Here is a 16,992-nt window from a genome sequence, read left to right on the forward strand (position 1 = left end):
CCCTCACAGTAGAGTGCACACTATCCCCTCACAGTAGAGTACACACTATCATCTCACAGTAGAGTACACACTATCCCCTCACAGTAGAGTACACACTATCCCCTCACAGTAGAGTACACACTATCCCCTCACAGTAGAGTACACACTATCCCCTCACAGTAGAGTAGACACTATCCCCTCACAGTAGACACTATCCCCTCACAGTAGACACTATCCCCTCACGGTACACACTATCCCCTCACAGTAGAGTACACACTATCCCCTCACAGTACACACTATCCCCTCACAGTAGAGTACACACTATCACCTCACAGTAGAGTACACACTATCCCCTCACAGTAGAGTACACACTATCACCTCACAGTAGAGTACACACTATCCCCTCACAGTAGAGAACACACTATCCCCTCACAGTAGAGTACATACTATCCTCTCACAGTAGAGTACATACTATCACCTCACAGTAGAGTACATACTATCCTCTCACAGTAGAGTACACACTATCCCCTCACAGTACACACTATCCCCTCACAGTACACACTATCCCCTAACAGTACACACCCTCCCCTCACAGTACACACTACACAACATGGGTCAACGATGGGAAGACAAAGCCTTTAGTTACATGTTAGTGGGAAACCTCTCAGGCCAAGTCACTATTTTGTTGTGTTTTCAAAAAGAGTCAGGTTTGGAAGCAGACAAAGGTGACAGAAAGGTCATCAGGATACATCTCATGGTGGGAAACCTATCCGTCTGCCTATTTAGTAACTCTAGAATGTTTTTATAGCTCTTTGAATCACAGACAAAGGTTTGGGAGGGAATAAAGTACCCTGAGATCCAAGCTAAAGGTAATTCTGTCTCACTATTGTTTCACTCAGTGCTCCATGTTACTAAAGCAGTGTTCCCCAAACAATAGAGTACACATTATCCCCTCACAGTACACAGTATCACCTCACAGTAGAGTACACAGTATCACCTCACAGTACACAGTATCACCTCACAGTAGAGTACACACTATCCCCTCACAGTACACAGTATCCCCTCACAGTAGAGTACACACTATAACCTCACAGTAGAGTACACACTATCACCTCACAGTAGAATACACACTATCACCTCACAGTACACAGTATCCCCTCACAGTAGAGTACACACTATCCCCTCACAGTACACACTATCACCTCACAGTAGAGTACACACTATCACCTCACAGTAGAATACACACTATCACCTCACAGTAGAGTACACACTATCCCCTCATAGTAGAGTACACACTATCCCCAAACTCTGTCCTACATTGCACAAGGGGAGTACGTGTTGTTGTTTTTTGTCCTGGCACTACACAGCTGATTCCAATAACCAACACATCATCAAGCTTTGATGATTTGAATCAGCTGTGTAGTACTAGGGCAAAAAACCTAAACGTGCACCCCTTGGTGAGTTTGGGGAAACATTGCACTAGGGTGAAACAACGGCGAATGGGAGTGATGCTCAGATTAACTCCAGGCCAGGGACACGGGGGTTGTAGAGGACAGAAACCGTACCTCAGCTAGCAGGACAACCCTCTTGCCGTCGGGCCAGATCACATGGTCCACCTGAGAACGCACCCTCTCCCAGGTAAGCTCCGGGCTCCGCAGGCTGGCCTAGAGGCGAGAGAGACCGGGGCAGGAGATTAGTGACACAGCAGAAACACAGAGTGAGCACACACACACACAGGTAAAAGTACCTCACCACATCAATCTCGGTATTGGAATGTCCCATGTTGCAGACAATACAGCCATTCTTCATCCGGTCCAACTGCTCTCTGGTCACCACGTTCTTATTGCCTGAGTGACAACAATACAGTCAGCTAATCTCAGATCTGATTACAATCAATAATGTTGGCTGTCTATAATGAGTGAGAGAGAAAGAGAGGGAGGGACAGAGAGAGAGAGAGGGATAGGGAGGGACAGAGAGAGTGAGAGACGGAGAGAGGGACAGAGAGAGACAGAGATACACATTCAAACAGGTGACCTCTAACTTGACATCTGATGGATAAACCTGAGCCATAAACAAGGACAGCGGCTGGGAGGTCTGCTTCTATAATTATCAGAGTGGAATAAAAGAACTGAGTCTGGATGAGGCGTGCTCTGATTGATGTAGTTTACCTGTGCAGGTTATCACCAGGTCCATCTGACGAATTACTTCATTCAGCTTCACCACCCTGAACCCATCCATGCTGCATACACAGGAAGATTTGTCGGAAAAAGTAGCCAAAAATAACTAAAACACATATTTTTTTTTAAAGACGTGGATACATTAGACTGTAGGCAAGTTCCAGCCACTCACCAACCCTGCAGGGCGCAGATGGGGTCTATCTCTGTGATGCAGACGATGGCTCCCAGGGCCTTCAGAGCAGAACAGCAACCCTTCCCCACCTACAGGACAGAGAACAGCCCAGTACAGTACTCTCAAATCCATGTTCAAATGCCAAACATTCAACTTTTGAATCTAAGGTGTCAGCTAACAGTCATCAGAGTAAAGAATCAGAAGGACTGTACCTCTCCATAACCACACACCACCACCTGTTTCCCCCCAAACATCACATCAGTGGTCCTCTTCAAACTACAGCAAGCAGAGAAAGTAACAATTACAAATTAGACATGATCCATTTATAAATTACAAACAAAACCATCACACACTTTATGTGAGAAAAACATTTGATATTAGTGTTTAAAAAAGGTCCCACCCGTCCAGGATGGACTCTCTGCAGCAGTAGAGGTTATCAAACTTCTGCTTGGTAACAGAGTCGTTCACATTCATGGCCGGGACACACAGCTTGCCTGCCTTGGACAGCTGGTACAACCTGAGAGTAAAGGATGAAAGTTTCGTTGAGCCACAGACTAACAGGGGATCAACCGGACCAATCCCACAGACGTCTCTCCTTGCTGTGGATGTATGTGACCAATTTTTCAGGAAAGCTCTTTCTCACCTGTGGACTCCAGTGACACTCTCCTCCACGATGCCCTGAGCCTTCTTAAACACGCTGGGGTGCTTCTTATAAACCCAGTGGGTCAGATCCCCTCCGTCATCCAAGATCTACAGTAACACAAACACAGGAAGAGCAATGGTAGCAGAGCAGACAGTGGACTCAAACAATAGAGACATCTGCTGCATTAATTCTGCATGCATACTAAATAGAGACATCTGCTGCATTAAGTCTGTATATTAAATAGAGACATCTGCTGCATTAAGTCTGTATACTAAATAGAGACATCTGCTGCATTAAGTCTGTATACTAAATAGAGACATCTGCTGCATTAAGTCTGTATACTAAATAGAGACATCTGCTGCATTAAGTCTGCATGCATACTAAATAGAGACATCTGCTGCATTAAGTCTGTATATTAAATAGAGACATCTGCTGCATTAATTCTGCATACTAAATAGAGACATCTGCTGCATTAAGTCTGTATACTAAATAGAGACATCTGCTGCATTAAGTCTGTATATTAAATAGAGACATCTGCTGCATTAATTCTGCATACTAAATAGAGACATCTGCTGCATTAAGTCTGTATATTAAATAGAGACATCTGCTGCATTAAGTCTGTATACTAAATAGAGACATCTGCTGCATTAAGTCTGTATACTAAATAGAGACATCTGCTGCATTAAGTCTGTATACTAAATAGAGACATCTGCTGCATTAAGTCTGCATGCATACTAAATAGAGACATCTGCTGCATTAAGTATGTATACTAAATAGAGACATCTGCTGCATTAAGTCTGTATACTAAATAGAGACATCTGCTGCATTAAGTCTGTATACTAAATAGAGACATCTGCTGCATTAAGTCTGTATACTAAATAGAGACATCTGCTGCATTAAGTCTGTATACTAAATAGAGACATCTGCTGCATTAAGTCTGTATACTAAATAGAGACATCTGCTGCATTAAGTCTGTATATTAAATAGAGACATCTGCTGCATTAAGTCTGTATACTAAATAGAGACATCTGCTGCATTAAGTCTGTATACTAAATAGAGACATCTGCTGCATTAAGTCTGTATACTAAATAGAGACATCTGCTGCATTAAGTCTGCATGCATACTAAATAGAGACATCTGCTGCATTAAGTCTGTATACTAAATAGAGACATCTGCTGCATTAAGTCTGTATACTAAATAGAGACATCTGCTGCATTAAGTCTGTATACTAAATAGAGACATCTGCTGCATTAAGTCTGTATATTAAATAGAGACACCTGCTGCATTAAGTCTGTATACTAAATAGAGACATCTGCTGCATTAAGTCTGTATACTAAATAGAGACATCTGCTGCATTAAGTCTGTATACTAAATAGAGACATCTGCTGCATTAAGTCTGTATACTAAATAGAGACATCTGCTGCATTAAGTATGTATACTAAATAGAGACATCTGCTGCATTAAGTCTGTATACTAAATAGAGACATCTGCTGCATTAAGTCTGTATACTAAATAGAGACATCTGCTGCATTAAGTCTGTATATTAAATAGAGACATCTGCTGCATTAAGTCTGTATACTAAATAGAGACATCTGCTGCATTAAGTCTGTATATTAAATAGAGACATCTGCTGCATTAAGTCTGTATACTAAATAGAGACATCTGCTGCATTAAGTCTGCATGCATACTAAATAGAGACATCTGCTGCATTAAGTCTGTATATTAAATAGAGACATCTGCTGCATTAATTCTGCATACTAAATAGAGACATCTGCTGCATTAAGTCTGTATACTAAATAGAGACATCTGCTGCATTAAGTCTGTATATTAAATAGAGACATCTGCTGCATTAATTCTGCATACTAAATAGAGACATCTGCTGCATTAAGTCTGTATATTAAATAGAGACATCTGCTGCATTAAGTCTGTATACTAAATAGAGACATCTGCTGCATTAAGTCTGTATACTAAATAGAGACATCTGCTGCATTAAGTCTGCATGCATACTAAATAGAGACATCTGCTGCATTAAGTCTGTATACTAAATAGAGACATCTGCTGCATTAAGTCTGTATACTAAATAGAGACATCTGCTGCATTAAGTCTGTATACTAAATAGAGACATCTGCTGCATTAAGTCTGCATACTAAATAGAGACATCTGCTGCATTAAGTCTGTATATTAAATAGAGACATCTGCTGCATTAAGTCTGTATACTAAATAGAGACATCTGCTGCATTAAGTCTGTATACTAAATAGAGACATCTGCTGCATTAAGTCTGTATACTAAATAGAGACATCTGCTGCATTAAGTCTGTATACTAAATAGAGACATCTGCTGCATTAAGTCTGCATGCATACTAAATAGAGACATCTGCTGCATTAAGTCTGTATACTAAATAGAGACATCTGCTGCATTAAGTCTGTATACTAAATAGAGACATCTGCTGCATTAAGTCTGTATACTAAATAGAGACATCTGCTGCATTAAGTCTGTATACTAAATAGAGACATCTGCTGCATTAAGTCTGTATACTAAATAGAGACATCTGCTGCATTAAGTCTGTATACTAAATAGAGACATCTGCTGCATTAAGTCTGTATATTAAATAGAGACATCTGCTGCATTAAGTCTGTATACTAAATAGAGACATCTGCTGCATTAAGTCTGTATATTAAATAGAGACATCTGCTGCATTAAGTCTGTATATTAAATAGAGACATCTGCTGCATTAATTCTGCATGCATACTAAATAGAGACATCTGCTGCATTAAGTCTGTATACTAAATAGAGACATCTGCTGCATTAAGTCTGTATACTAAATAGAGACATCTGCTGCATTAAGTCTGTATACTAAATAGAGACATCTGCTGCATTAAGTATGTATACTAAATAGAGACATCTGCTGCATTAAGTCTGTATACTAAATAGAGACATCTGCTGCATTAAGTCTGTATATTAAATAGAGACATCTGCTGCATTAATTCTGCATACTAAATAGAGACATCTGCTGCATTAAGTATGTATACTAAATAGAGACATCTGCTGCATTAAGTCTGTATATTAAATAGAGACATCTGCTGCATTAAGTCTGTATACTAAATAGAGACATCTGCTGCATTAAGTCTGTATATTAAATAGAGACATCTGCTGCATTAAGTCTGTATACTAAATAGAGACATCTGCTGCATTAAGTCTGTATACTAAATAGAGACATCTGCTGCATTAAGTCTGTATATTAAATAGAGACATCTGCTGCATTAAGTCTGTATATTAAATAGAGACACCTGCTGCATTAAGTCTGTATACTAAATAGAGACATCTGCTGCATTAAGTCTGTATATTAAATAGAGACACCTGCTGCATTAAGTCTGTATACTAAATAAGGTCGGAAGATAAGTGACGGATGGAAACAGAAGCCTCCACAACTACAGTAAAGCAATTTCAATCATTTCAAATCAATCAAAAATAAGCCTTTACAATGTGTGAGAGTATCACTACACGACAGAGGTCAAGTACATTATTAGAGGATGGTTTAGTATTTAGGTACCATGTTGGCCTGCCAGCCTTCCGTGTTGACACAGCGGTCGATGCACCACCAAAAGTCATCCTCTGACTCGCCCTTCCACGCAAACACAGGCACACCTGTAGGGGAGAGGAGAGAGAGGGGGAGGCTAGCACTTATTATGGCTGGGAGAGAGAGAGAGAGAGAGAGAGAGAGGGAGGCTAGCACTTATTATGGCTGGGAGAGAGAGAGAGAGGGGGGGAGGCTAGCACTTATTATGGCTGGGAGAGAGAGAGAGAGAGAGGGGGGGAGGCTAGCACTTATTATGGCTGGGAGAGAGAGAGAGAGAGAGAGAGAGAGAGGGGGGAGGCTAGCACTTATTATGGCTGGGAGAGAGAGAGATAGAAGGAGAGAGAGAGAGATAGAGAGGGGGAGGCTAGCACTTATTATGGCTGCGAGAGAGAGAGATAGAAGGAGAGAGAGAGAGAGAGGGGGGGGGAGGCTAGCACTTATTATGGCTGCGAGAGAGAGAGATAGAAGGAGAGAGAGAGAGAGAGAGAGGGGGAGGCTAGCACTTATTATGGCTGGGAGAGAGAGATAGAAGGAGAGAGAGAGAGAGAGAGAGGGGGAGGCTAGCACTTATTATGGCTGCGAGAGAGAGATAGAAGGAGAGAGAGAGAGAGATGGGGAGGCTAGCACTTATTATGTCTGGGAGAGAGAGAGATAGAAGGAGAGAGAGAGAGAGAGAGAGAGGGGGGAGGCTAGCACTTATTATGGCTGCGAGAGAGAGAGATAGAAGGAGAGAGAGAGAGAGAGAGAGAGGGTGGAGGCTAGCACTTATTATGGCTGCGAGAGAGAGAGATAGAAGGAGAGAGAGAGAGAGAGAGAGGGGGGGGAGGCTAGCACTTATTATGGCTGGGAGAGAGAGAGAGAGAGAGAGAGAGAGAGAGAGAGAGGGAGAGGCTAGCACTTATTATGGCTGGGAGAGAGAGAGAGATAGAAGGAGTGAGAGAGAGAGAGAGGGGGAGGCTAGCACTTATTATGGCTGGGAGAGAGAGAGGGAGAGAGAGAGAGAGAGGAGAGAGAGGGGGAGGCTAGCACTTATTATGGCTGGGAGAGAGAGAGGGAGAGAGAGAGAGAGGAGAGAGAGTGGGAGGCTAGCACTTATTATGTCTGGGAGAGAGAGAGAGAGAGAGAGAGAGAGAGAGAGAGAGAGAGAGAGAGAGAGAGAGAGAGAGAGAGAGAGAGAGAGAGAGAGGGAGGCTAGCACTTATTATGGCTGGGAGAGAGAGAGAGGGGGGAGGCTAGCACTTATTATGGCTGGGAGAGAGAGAGAGGGGGGAGGCTAGCACTTATTATGGCTGGGAGAGAGAGAGAGGGGGGAGGCTAGCACTTATTATGGCTGGGAGAGAGAGAGAGGGGGGAGGCTAGCACTTATTATGGCTGGGAGAGAGAGAGGGAGAGAGAGAGAGAGAGGAGAGAGAGGGGGAGGCTAGCACTTATTATGGCTGGGAGAGAGAGAGAGAGAGAGAGAGAGAGAGAGAGAGAGAGGGAGGCTAGCACTTATTATGGCTGGGAGAGAGAGAGAGGGGGGAGGCTAGCACTTATTATGGCTGGGAGAGAGAGGGATAGAAGGAGAGAGAGAGAGAGGGAGAGAGAGAGAGAGAGAGAGAGAGAGAGAGAGAGAGAGAGAGAGAGAGAGAGAGAGAGAGAGAGAGAGAGAGAGAGAGAGAGAGAGAGGGAAGGAAAGAGAGGGAAGGAAGGAAGGGGAGAGTGCCATCACAGCAGCAAGATGTGTGACCTGTTGCCACAAGAAAAGGGCAACTATTAAAGAACAAACACCTTTGTAAATACCACCCATATTTCTGTTGATTCATTTTCCCATTTGCACTTTAACTTTTCACTGTATATAATATGACATTTGAAATGTCTCTATTATTCGGGGAACTTGTGTGAGTGTAATATTTACTGTTCACTTTTTAATGTTTATTTCACTTTATTTTATTATCTATTTCACTTGCTTTGGCAATCTAAACATACGTTTCCCATGCCAATAAAGCCCCTTGAATTGAATTGAGAGAGAAAGAGAAGGGGAGGGTAGAGAGGGAAAGAGAGAGAGGTAGAGGGAGGGTGAGAGAGAGAGAGAGGTAGAAGGAGGGAAGGGGTGAGACAGACAGAAAGAAAGAGGACAGTATTACAAGTTCTCACCAGTCTCTGCCAGGGCAGCAGCCACCTCGTTCTGAGTAGAGTAGATGTTACAGGCTGTCCAACGACACTGAGCTCCAAGAGCTACTAGGGTCTCAATCAGAACCTGAGGGGGGAAATACACAAATACACTAGTACTTATTAGGAACCCTGCCAAGGCAGCAGCTACTCTTCCTGGGGTTTATTATGGATCCCCATTAGTCCCTGCCAAGGCAGCAGCTACTCTTCCTGGGGTTTATTATGGATCCCCATTAGTCCCTGCCAAGGCAGCAGCTACTCTTCCTGGGGTTTATTATGGATCCCCATTAGTTCCTGCCGAGGCAGCAGCTACTCTTCCTGGGGTTTATTATGGATCCTCATTAGTCCCTGCCAAGGCAGCAGCTACTCTTCCTGGGGTTTATTATGGATCCCCATTAGTCCCTGCCAAGGCAGCAGCTACTCTTCCTGGGGTTTATTATGGATCCCCATTAGTTCCTGCCGAGGCAGCAGCTACTCTTCCTGGGGGTTTATTATGGATCCGCATTAGTTCCTGCCAAGGCAGCAGCTACTCTTCCTGGGGTTAATTATGGATCCCCATTAGTTCCTGCTGAGGCAGCAGCTACTCTTCCTGGGGTTTATTATGGATCCCCATTAGTCCCTGCCGAGGCAGCAGCTACTCTTCCTGGGGTTTATTATGGATTGCCATTAGTTCCTGCCGAGGCAGCAGCTACTCTTCCTGGGGTTTATTATGGATCCGCATTAGTTCCTGCCAAGGCAGCAGCTACTCTTCCTGGGGTTTATTATGGATCCCCATTAGTTCCTGCCAAGGCAGCAGCTACTCTTCCTGGAGTTTATGAAGGATCTCGTTTAGTCCCTGCCAAGGCAGCAGCTACTCTTCCTGGGGTCCAAACAGGACAACAAAACAACAACAGCCTACATCATAAATAAAATATTACATCACATTATTACCATTTTTACAAAATAAGCACATACACTAACACACATTAAAATACATTCATGTCAAGTAATCTAAACAAGACCCAACAATCATGCTGCTATTTCAGGAGTCAAGTGCCAAATGTTTTGTTCATGAAAACTGGATGTCTGATCAAGTAGACTAGACTACCAGGAAAGCCAAAGACAGTATAAGGTAAGATGTTGTACGGTAGAGAGGTATTCTTTAAATCTAAGATGTTGTACGGTAGAGGGGTATTCTCTAAATCTAAGATGTTGTACGGTAGAGAGGTATTCTCTAAATCTAAGATGTTGTACGGTAGAGGGGTATTCTCTAAATCTAAGATGTTGTACGGTAGAGGGGTATTCTCTAAATCTAAGATGTTGTACGGTAGAGGGGTATTCTCTAAATCTAAGATGTTGTACGGTAGGTAGAGGGGTATTCTCTAAATCTAAGATGTTGTACGGTAGAGGGGTATTCTCTAAATCTAAGATGTTGTACGGTAGGTAGAGAGGTATTCTTTAAATCTAAGATGAAGTATGGTGTGGTATGATTGTATAGTGTTACCAACTATTTTTCAGTGAGATCCACTTTTGGTTTCTTGATTTGACGCTAGAAGTCACTAGATGTTTTGCCGTTGCGACCTCACATCACCAATTTGCCTTGCTGCTGTGACTTCTGTTAAACAGACAGCTTCTCCCACTCTTCCGTGGGGCATAATTCAGTGAGAAAAGTCGCTAAATGCCATCAAAACCACTGAAATTCTTGGTGGCAAAACTTCCCAAAGGCAGCCTGAAAAGTAGCTGAATTTGTCGCTAGCCTCTTTTACCAATAAAAGTCGCTGGAGGGGGTCTGAAAACTGTCTAAAGTTGCCAAGTTGGCAACACTGGGTGGAGGAGAGAGCAAGTTGACGTACTGCAGTCTGAGCTGTTATGTGGGTGCAGCCCACTATCTTCGCCCCAGCTAGAGGCTTCTCCCCCTGGGCTCTCTTCCTCAGCGAGATCAGGGCTGACATATCTGTGGGGGGAGAGTAGGGGGGGGGGGGGGGGGGGGGTGCGGAGAGGAGGAGGGGGGGGAGGTGGGGCGTGCGGAGAGGAGGAGAGATTTAAAAAAAAGGGGAGAGGGGGTGAGATAGTGCGAGTCAGAATGAAAGGATTTGGGAGAGTACATCAGTGAACGAGAGAGGCAGGAATACGAAGATAGATTTAGCGTAATATTGAAAAAGAGAGGCCAGTGAGACAGTAAAACCCACAAGATCACCTCCACATTGCCTGCAGGTTGAAAGTTACTCAAGTAAGAGTGCAAGTCACCCATTCAAATAATACTTGAGTAAAAAAAGTCTAAAAGTATTTGGTTCTAAATATACTTACGTTGTTTTTTAAATGTATGGATAGCCACAGGTACACTCCAACAATCAGACATAATTTAAAAACGATGCATTTGTGTTTAGTGAGTCCGCCAGATCAGAGGCAGTAGGGAGGACCATGTGTTCTCTGGATAAGTGCATAATTAAATTGGACCATTTTCCTGTCCTGCAGAGCATTAAACATGTACCGAGTACTTTTGGGTATCAGGGAAAATGTATGGAGTAAAAAATACATTATTTTCTTCAGGAATGTATTGAAGTAAAAGTTGTCCAAAAAAATAAATAGTAAAGTACAGATACCTAAAAAAACTACTTATGTAGTACTTTAAAGTATTTTTTACTTAAGTACTTTACACCACTGCAGGTTAATTAGAGCATTGCTGACAGGAACAGCTGTTGAGACCTAGGCAACGGCTATAGGGTTAGTTAGAGCAGAACTGACAGGAACAGCTGTTGAGACCTAGGCAACGGCTATAGGGTTAGTTAGAGCAGAACTGACAGGAACAGCTGTTGAGACCTAGGCAACGGCTATAGGGTTAGTTAGAGCAGAACTGACAGGAACAGCTGTTGAGACCTAGGCAACGGCTATAGGGTTAGTTAGAGCAGAACTGACAGGAACAGCTGTTGAGACCTAGGCATTTCGCCTAGATCTGCACAACCATAGAGAGAAAGAGAGGACGGAGAAAGACAGACAGTCAGAGAGAGACACAGAAAGACAGACAGTCAGAGAGAGACACAGAAAGACAGACAGACAGTCAGAGAGAGACACAGAAAGACAGACAGACAGTCAGAGAGAGACACAGAAAGACAGACAGACAGTCAGAGAGAGACACAGAAAGACAGACAGACAGTCAGAGAGAGACACAGAAAGACAGACAGACAGTCAGAGAGAGACACAGAAAGACAGACAGACAGTCAGAGAGAGACACAGAAAGACAGACAGACAGTCAGAGAGAGACACAGACAGACAGACAGACAGTCAGAGAGAGACACAGACAGACAGACAGACAGACAGACAGACAGACAGACAGAGGTTCAGACCTGCTCCTGTTTCCCTGGACACCACTGTCTATCTGACACAGGTCCAGTGAGGTCATCACCTGCTTTATGACTTCGATATCAGTCGTTAAAACTCAGCACAGCAGAATGGATGCCATGTGATACGAGTCTGAGCTCCTCTCTATGACCGCTACCTTATAATTACTGATCCAGAGTCAGTCCTTGACGAGGCGCCAAACACTCTCTGTACCCTCTATCCCACTGATCCTATGTCAGCACTTTCCACTTTACCCTTTTGACAATACTGAGCCCAGCAGAGCTGTACTGGGCTGGCCTGGTTGCACATCTATCATGCCGGAAAGTGAATGCAAGACCAGTGATTCTGCACCTTGCTCTGCGATCTCGATCTCCCGTCTGCCGAACTCTGCCTGTTTGACGTTCTTAACGCAGAAGTCGCTGCTGCCCTTGGAGTTGGCCTGGGCCTTGTCCCGAGGAGAGGTCTCGTCATCTGAGCTGTCTGAGTAGGACGCAGCTGGACATTGTGTTGAGGGGATAAAGAGTCACAGACACATAGTGAAGCCTTTGTTCGTTAAAGTCACACCTACAGTGTATATCTCTATGGTCAGAGCTAAGATAGAAGATAGAATTAGACAATCATTAAATATTAACTGAGATCAATAGATCTTCCTCAATGGTAAACCAGTCTACAGAAGACAGATCAATAGATCTTCCTCAATGGTAAACCAGTCTACAGAAGACAGATCAATAGATCTTCCTCAATGGTAAACCAGTCTACAGAAGACAGATCAATAGATCTTCCTCAATGGTAAACCAGTCTACAGAAGACAGATCAATAGATCTTCCTCAATGGTAAACCAGTCTACAGAAGACAGATCAATAGATCTTCCTCAATGGTAAACCAGTCTACAGAAGACAGATCAATAGATCTTCCTCAATGGTAAACCAGTCTATAGAAGACAGATCAATAGATCTTCCTCAATGGTAAACCAGTCTATAGATCTTCCTCAATGGTATACCAGTCTATAGAAGACAGATCAATAGATCTTCCTCAATGGTATACCAGTCTATAGAAGACAGATCAATAGATCTTCCTCAATGGTAAACCAGTCTACAGAAGACAGATCAATAGATCTTCCTCAATGGTATACCAGTCTATAGAAGACAGATCAATAGATCTTCCTCAATGGTATACCAGTCTATAGAAGACAGATCAATAGATCTTCCTCAATGGTATACCAGTCTATAGAAGACAGTGTAGTTAGTAGCTTGACATGGTCTTCAGTGGAAGGAATTTGGCCACCCTGGTAATCGCCAGCACCTAGCGCAGTAGTCGTGTGTGTGTGTGTGTGTGTGTGTGTGTGTGTGTGTGTGTGTGTGTGTGTGTGTGTGTGGTGTGTGTGTTAGGCTTCGGCGATAAACCGTTTAAGCCATATACCGGGGTATTTTGCCACTGCTTATATCAGTTAAGTATAAACTATAAGACATCTAAGATGTGTCAAATAAAGGTTATCCAGCTCTGGGCTCCAGCTACGCATTTGGTTTGCCAACTTGCTTAGCTAAGTGGCTAGATGTCAAGACACAGCAGATACATCTCCTCCTGGATCAAGATCTCTGTTGCCTAAAATGTTTTTTTGTGTGAGTATTTTTTTAAATACACATTTGGTAATACTGTATACACCGGTATGGTACAGAAACGGTATGACGGTACGAACAATCTGGATATCACCCAACTCTAGTGTGTGGTAGCTACCTGAGCTGTAGCTATCTGTGGAGGACTGGGAGATGGAGCGAGACAGGGAGCGCCGGCCGGCCTTAGTGGGGTACTTCTGAAACTCCTGTTTATCCTCCGCAAACTGGATCTGAAGAACAAGAAGAAGAAGAAGAAGTTTGAGGCATGAATTAGTCTTCAGTTGACATTATGGTGGAAACTTTATTCAGTCAGCCTGTAGTGGGTCAGAGGTAATCAGTGAGCCTGTAGTGGGTCAGAGGTAATCAGTGAGCCTGTAGTGGGTCAGAGGTAATCAGTCAGCCTGTAGTGGGTCAGAGGTAATCAGTAAGCCTGTAGAGGGTCAGAAGTAATCAGTCAGCCTGTAGTGGGTCAGAGGTAATCAGTAAGCCTGTACTGGGTCAGAGATACTGTAGTCAGTAAGTCTGTAGTGGGTCAGAGATACTGTAGTCAGTAAGTCTGTAGTGGGTCAGAGATACTGTAGTCAGTCAGCCTGTAGTGGGTCAGAGATACTGTAGTCAGTGAGCCTGTAGTGGGTCAGAGATACTGTAGTCAGTGAGCCTGTAGTGGGTCAGAGATACTGTAGTCAGTCAGTCTGTAGTGGGTCAGAGATACTGTAGTCAGTCAGTCTGTAGTGGGTCAGAGATACTGTAGTCAGTGAGCCTGTAGTGGGTCAGAGATACTGTAGTCAGCCAGCCTGTAGTGGGTCAGAGATACTGTAGTCAATGAGCCTGTAGTGGGTCAGAGATAGTCAATGAGCCTGTAGTGGGTCAGAGATACTGTAGTCAGTCAGTCTGTAGTGGGTCAGAGATAGTCAGTCAGCCTGTAGTGGGTCAGAGATACTGTAGTCAGTGAGCCTGTAGTGGGTCAGAGATACTGTAGTCAGTCAGTCTGTAGTGGGACAGAGATAGTCAGTGAGCCTGTAGTGGGTCAGAGATAGTCAGTGAGCCTGTAGTGGGTCAGACATACTGTAGTCAGTCAGTCTGTAGTGGGACAGAGATAGTCAGTGAGCCTGTAGTGGGTCAGAGATAGTCAGTGAGCCTGTAGTGGGTCAGACATACTGTAGTCAGTCAGTCTGTAGTGGGTCAGAGATAGTCAGTGAGCCTGTAGTGGGTCAGAGATAGAGTATGTGACATAGAATTCCCAACTATGGACTTTTATGTAGACCTGGTACAGTGTTTAATGAGGAAGGGACCAGATCTATGGAGTTCTATGGCTATAATATTTTATGGGTAGCAACCAATCAGTCAACCCAGGTTTGGGCTCCCCCAAACCTGTTCCTGGAGAGCTACCCTTCTGTAGGTATTTAACCCAAACCTGTTCCTGGAGAGCTACCCTCCTGTAGGTATTTAACCCAAACCTGTTCCTGGAGAGCTACCCTCCTGTAGGTATTTAATCCAAACTTGTTCCTGGAGAGCTACCCTCCTGTAGGTATTTAATCCAAACATGTTCCTGGAGAGGTACCCTCCTGTAGGTATTTAATCCAAACCTGTTCCTGGAGAGATACCCTCCTGTAGGTATTTAATCCAGCCCCAGTTTAACTAACCTGATTCAGTTGATTAATCAGATAATTATTAGAATCAGGTGCACTAGATTAAGGTTGTAGTGAAAACCTACAGGACAGTAGCTCTTCAGGAACAGGGTTTGTGTTAAAATTAATGAATTCAAACATTTTTACCCATATACCAATAGGTTCCCTTCTTTGCGAGGCATTGGAAAACCTTGCCAGTCTTTGTGGTTGAAACTTTGTTTGAAATCCACTGTTTGACTTATGTATGTGTGGGGTACAGTTAAACACTATTATCGCATAAGTCCAAGCAACTTATTACATGACTTGTTAATCTAATATTTACTCCTGAATTTATTTAGGCTTTCCATAAAAAAGGGGATGAATACTTATTAACTCGAGACATTTCAGCTTTAGATGTTTAATTAATTTGTAAAAAATTATAAAAAACATAATTCCACTTTGACATTATGGGGTATTGTGTGAAGGCCAGTAACACAAATTCAAGCTGTACAACAAAATGTGGAAAAAGTCAAGGGGTGTGAAATCATTTCTGATGGCACTGTATGGTGAGCAATATGTTTGGAAAATCAAATCACAATAAAATCAGTCTTGAATCGCAATACTCTCTTTCCATCAATTCGTTGACATATATGTTGAAGACAGTGGGGCTTAAACTGCATCCCTGTCTCACCCCACCTCTCAGTGGAAAGAAATGTGTGTTTTTTTTTGCCAATTTTAACTGCACACTTGTTGTTGGTGTACATGGATTTAATAATGTCGTAGGTCCCCCCCAACACCACTTTCCATCAATTTGTATAGCAGACCCTCACGCCAAATTGAGTTGAAGGCTTATTTGAAATCAACAAAGCATGAGAAGACTTTGCCTTTGTTTTGGTTTGTTTGTTTGTCAATTAGGGTGTGCAGGGTGAATACGTGGTCTGTCGAATGGTCATTTAGAAAAAAGCCAATCTGACTTTTGCTCAGTACATTGTCTTCACTGAGGAAATGTACGAGTCTACTGTTAATGATAATGCAGAGGATTTTCCCAAGGTTGTTGTTGATGCATATCCCACGGTAGTTATTGGGGTCAATTCCACTTCAACTCCAGTCAATTTACAAAGTGCACTGAAATTCCAATTCTCTTCAATGCCGTTCCATTCTGAATTGAATGCAATTTAAATTTAATTGACTCCAACTGCATACAAGTAGATGTGTCATGGCCTCCCGCATCGCATGGTACATCACATCACATCACATTATTATGTAGTAAGACACGTTCTGATTGAACCCACATTGTCAGGTGTAGATGATTAAAAAGACACATTGTGATCTTTCTGCCCACCTCCAAAGGTCTAACTGTGTGGCACTGCATCTCAGTGTTAGAGGCGTCATTACAGACGTGGTTCGATTCCAGACTGTATCACAACCGGCCGTGATTGGGAGTCCCATAGGGCGGCACTCAATTAGCCCAGTGTCGTCCGGGTTAGGGTTTGGCCGGGGTAGGCCATCAGTGTAAATAATATTTTTTTTCTTAACTGACTTGCCTATAAAAATACAAAATGTATTTATCATTATACCGGCCCCTAAAATCATTGACAGGTTGACCTAAAACAAATAAATAAATCTTATTTTGAAATAATAATTTGCAATTTTCCTGAAAGAGACCATACAGTCATTATCTACAGGGAGCCTGCACAACAACCTGAAGGAGACCATACGGTCATTATCTACAGGGAGCCTGCACAACAACCTGA

General features: G+C 43.2%; 1 protein-coding gene across 2 annotated transcripts in view; it reads right to left on the reverse strand.

Annotated features, from left to right (window-relative positions):
- Positions 1 to 16,992, reverse strand: part of LOC139416935 (S-adenosylhomocysteine hydrolase-like protein 1) — a 52,301-nt gene that overhangs the window by 8,096 nt on the left and 27,213 nt on the right. For both annotated transcript variants that reach the window (XM_071166119.1, XM_071166120.1), the window contains exons 2-13: positions 13,753 to 13,861; positions 12,370 to 12,513; positions 10,533 to 10,633; positions 8,686 to 8,788; positions 6,523 to 6,617; positions 2,972 to 3,078; positions 2,729 to 2,845; positions 2,541 to 2,604; positions 2,329 to 2,417; positions 2,148 to 2,218; positions 1,732 to 1,826; positions 1,545 to 1,643 (exon numbers count right to left, since the gene is read on the reverse strand). In XM_071166119.1, coding sequence (XP_071022220.1) covers positions 1,545 to 1,643; positions 1,732 to 1,826; positions 2,148 to 2,218; positions 2,329 to 2,417; positions 2,541 to 2,604; positions 2,729 to 2,845; positions 2,972 to 3,078; positions 6,523 to 6,617; positions 8,686 to 8,788; positions 10,533 to 10,633; positions 12,370 to 12,513; positions 13,753 to 13,861 — 1,194 coding nt within the window. The remainder of the gene's footprint in view (positions 1 to 1,544; positions 1,644 to 1,731; positions 1,827 to 2,147; positions 2,219 to 2,328; positions 2,418 to 2,540; positions 2,605 to 2,728; positions 2,846 to 2,971; positions 3,079 to 6,522; positions 6,618 to 8,685; positions 8,789 to 10,532; positions 10,634 to 12,369; positions 12,514 to 13,752; positions 13,862 to 16,992) is intronic.

The sequence above is a fragment of the Oncorhynchus clarkii genome, chromosome 9 (assembly GCF_045791955.1).
Source record: "Oncorhynchus clarkii lewisi isolate Uvic-CL-2024 chromosome 9, UVic_Ocla_1.0, whole genome shotgun sequence".
Taxonomy (NCBI): domain Eukaryota; kingdom Metazoa; phylum Chordata; class Actinopteri; order Salmoniformes; family Salmonidae; genus Oncorhynchus; species Oncorhynchus clarkii.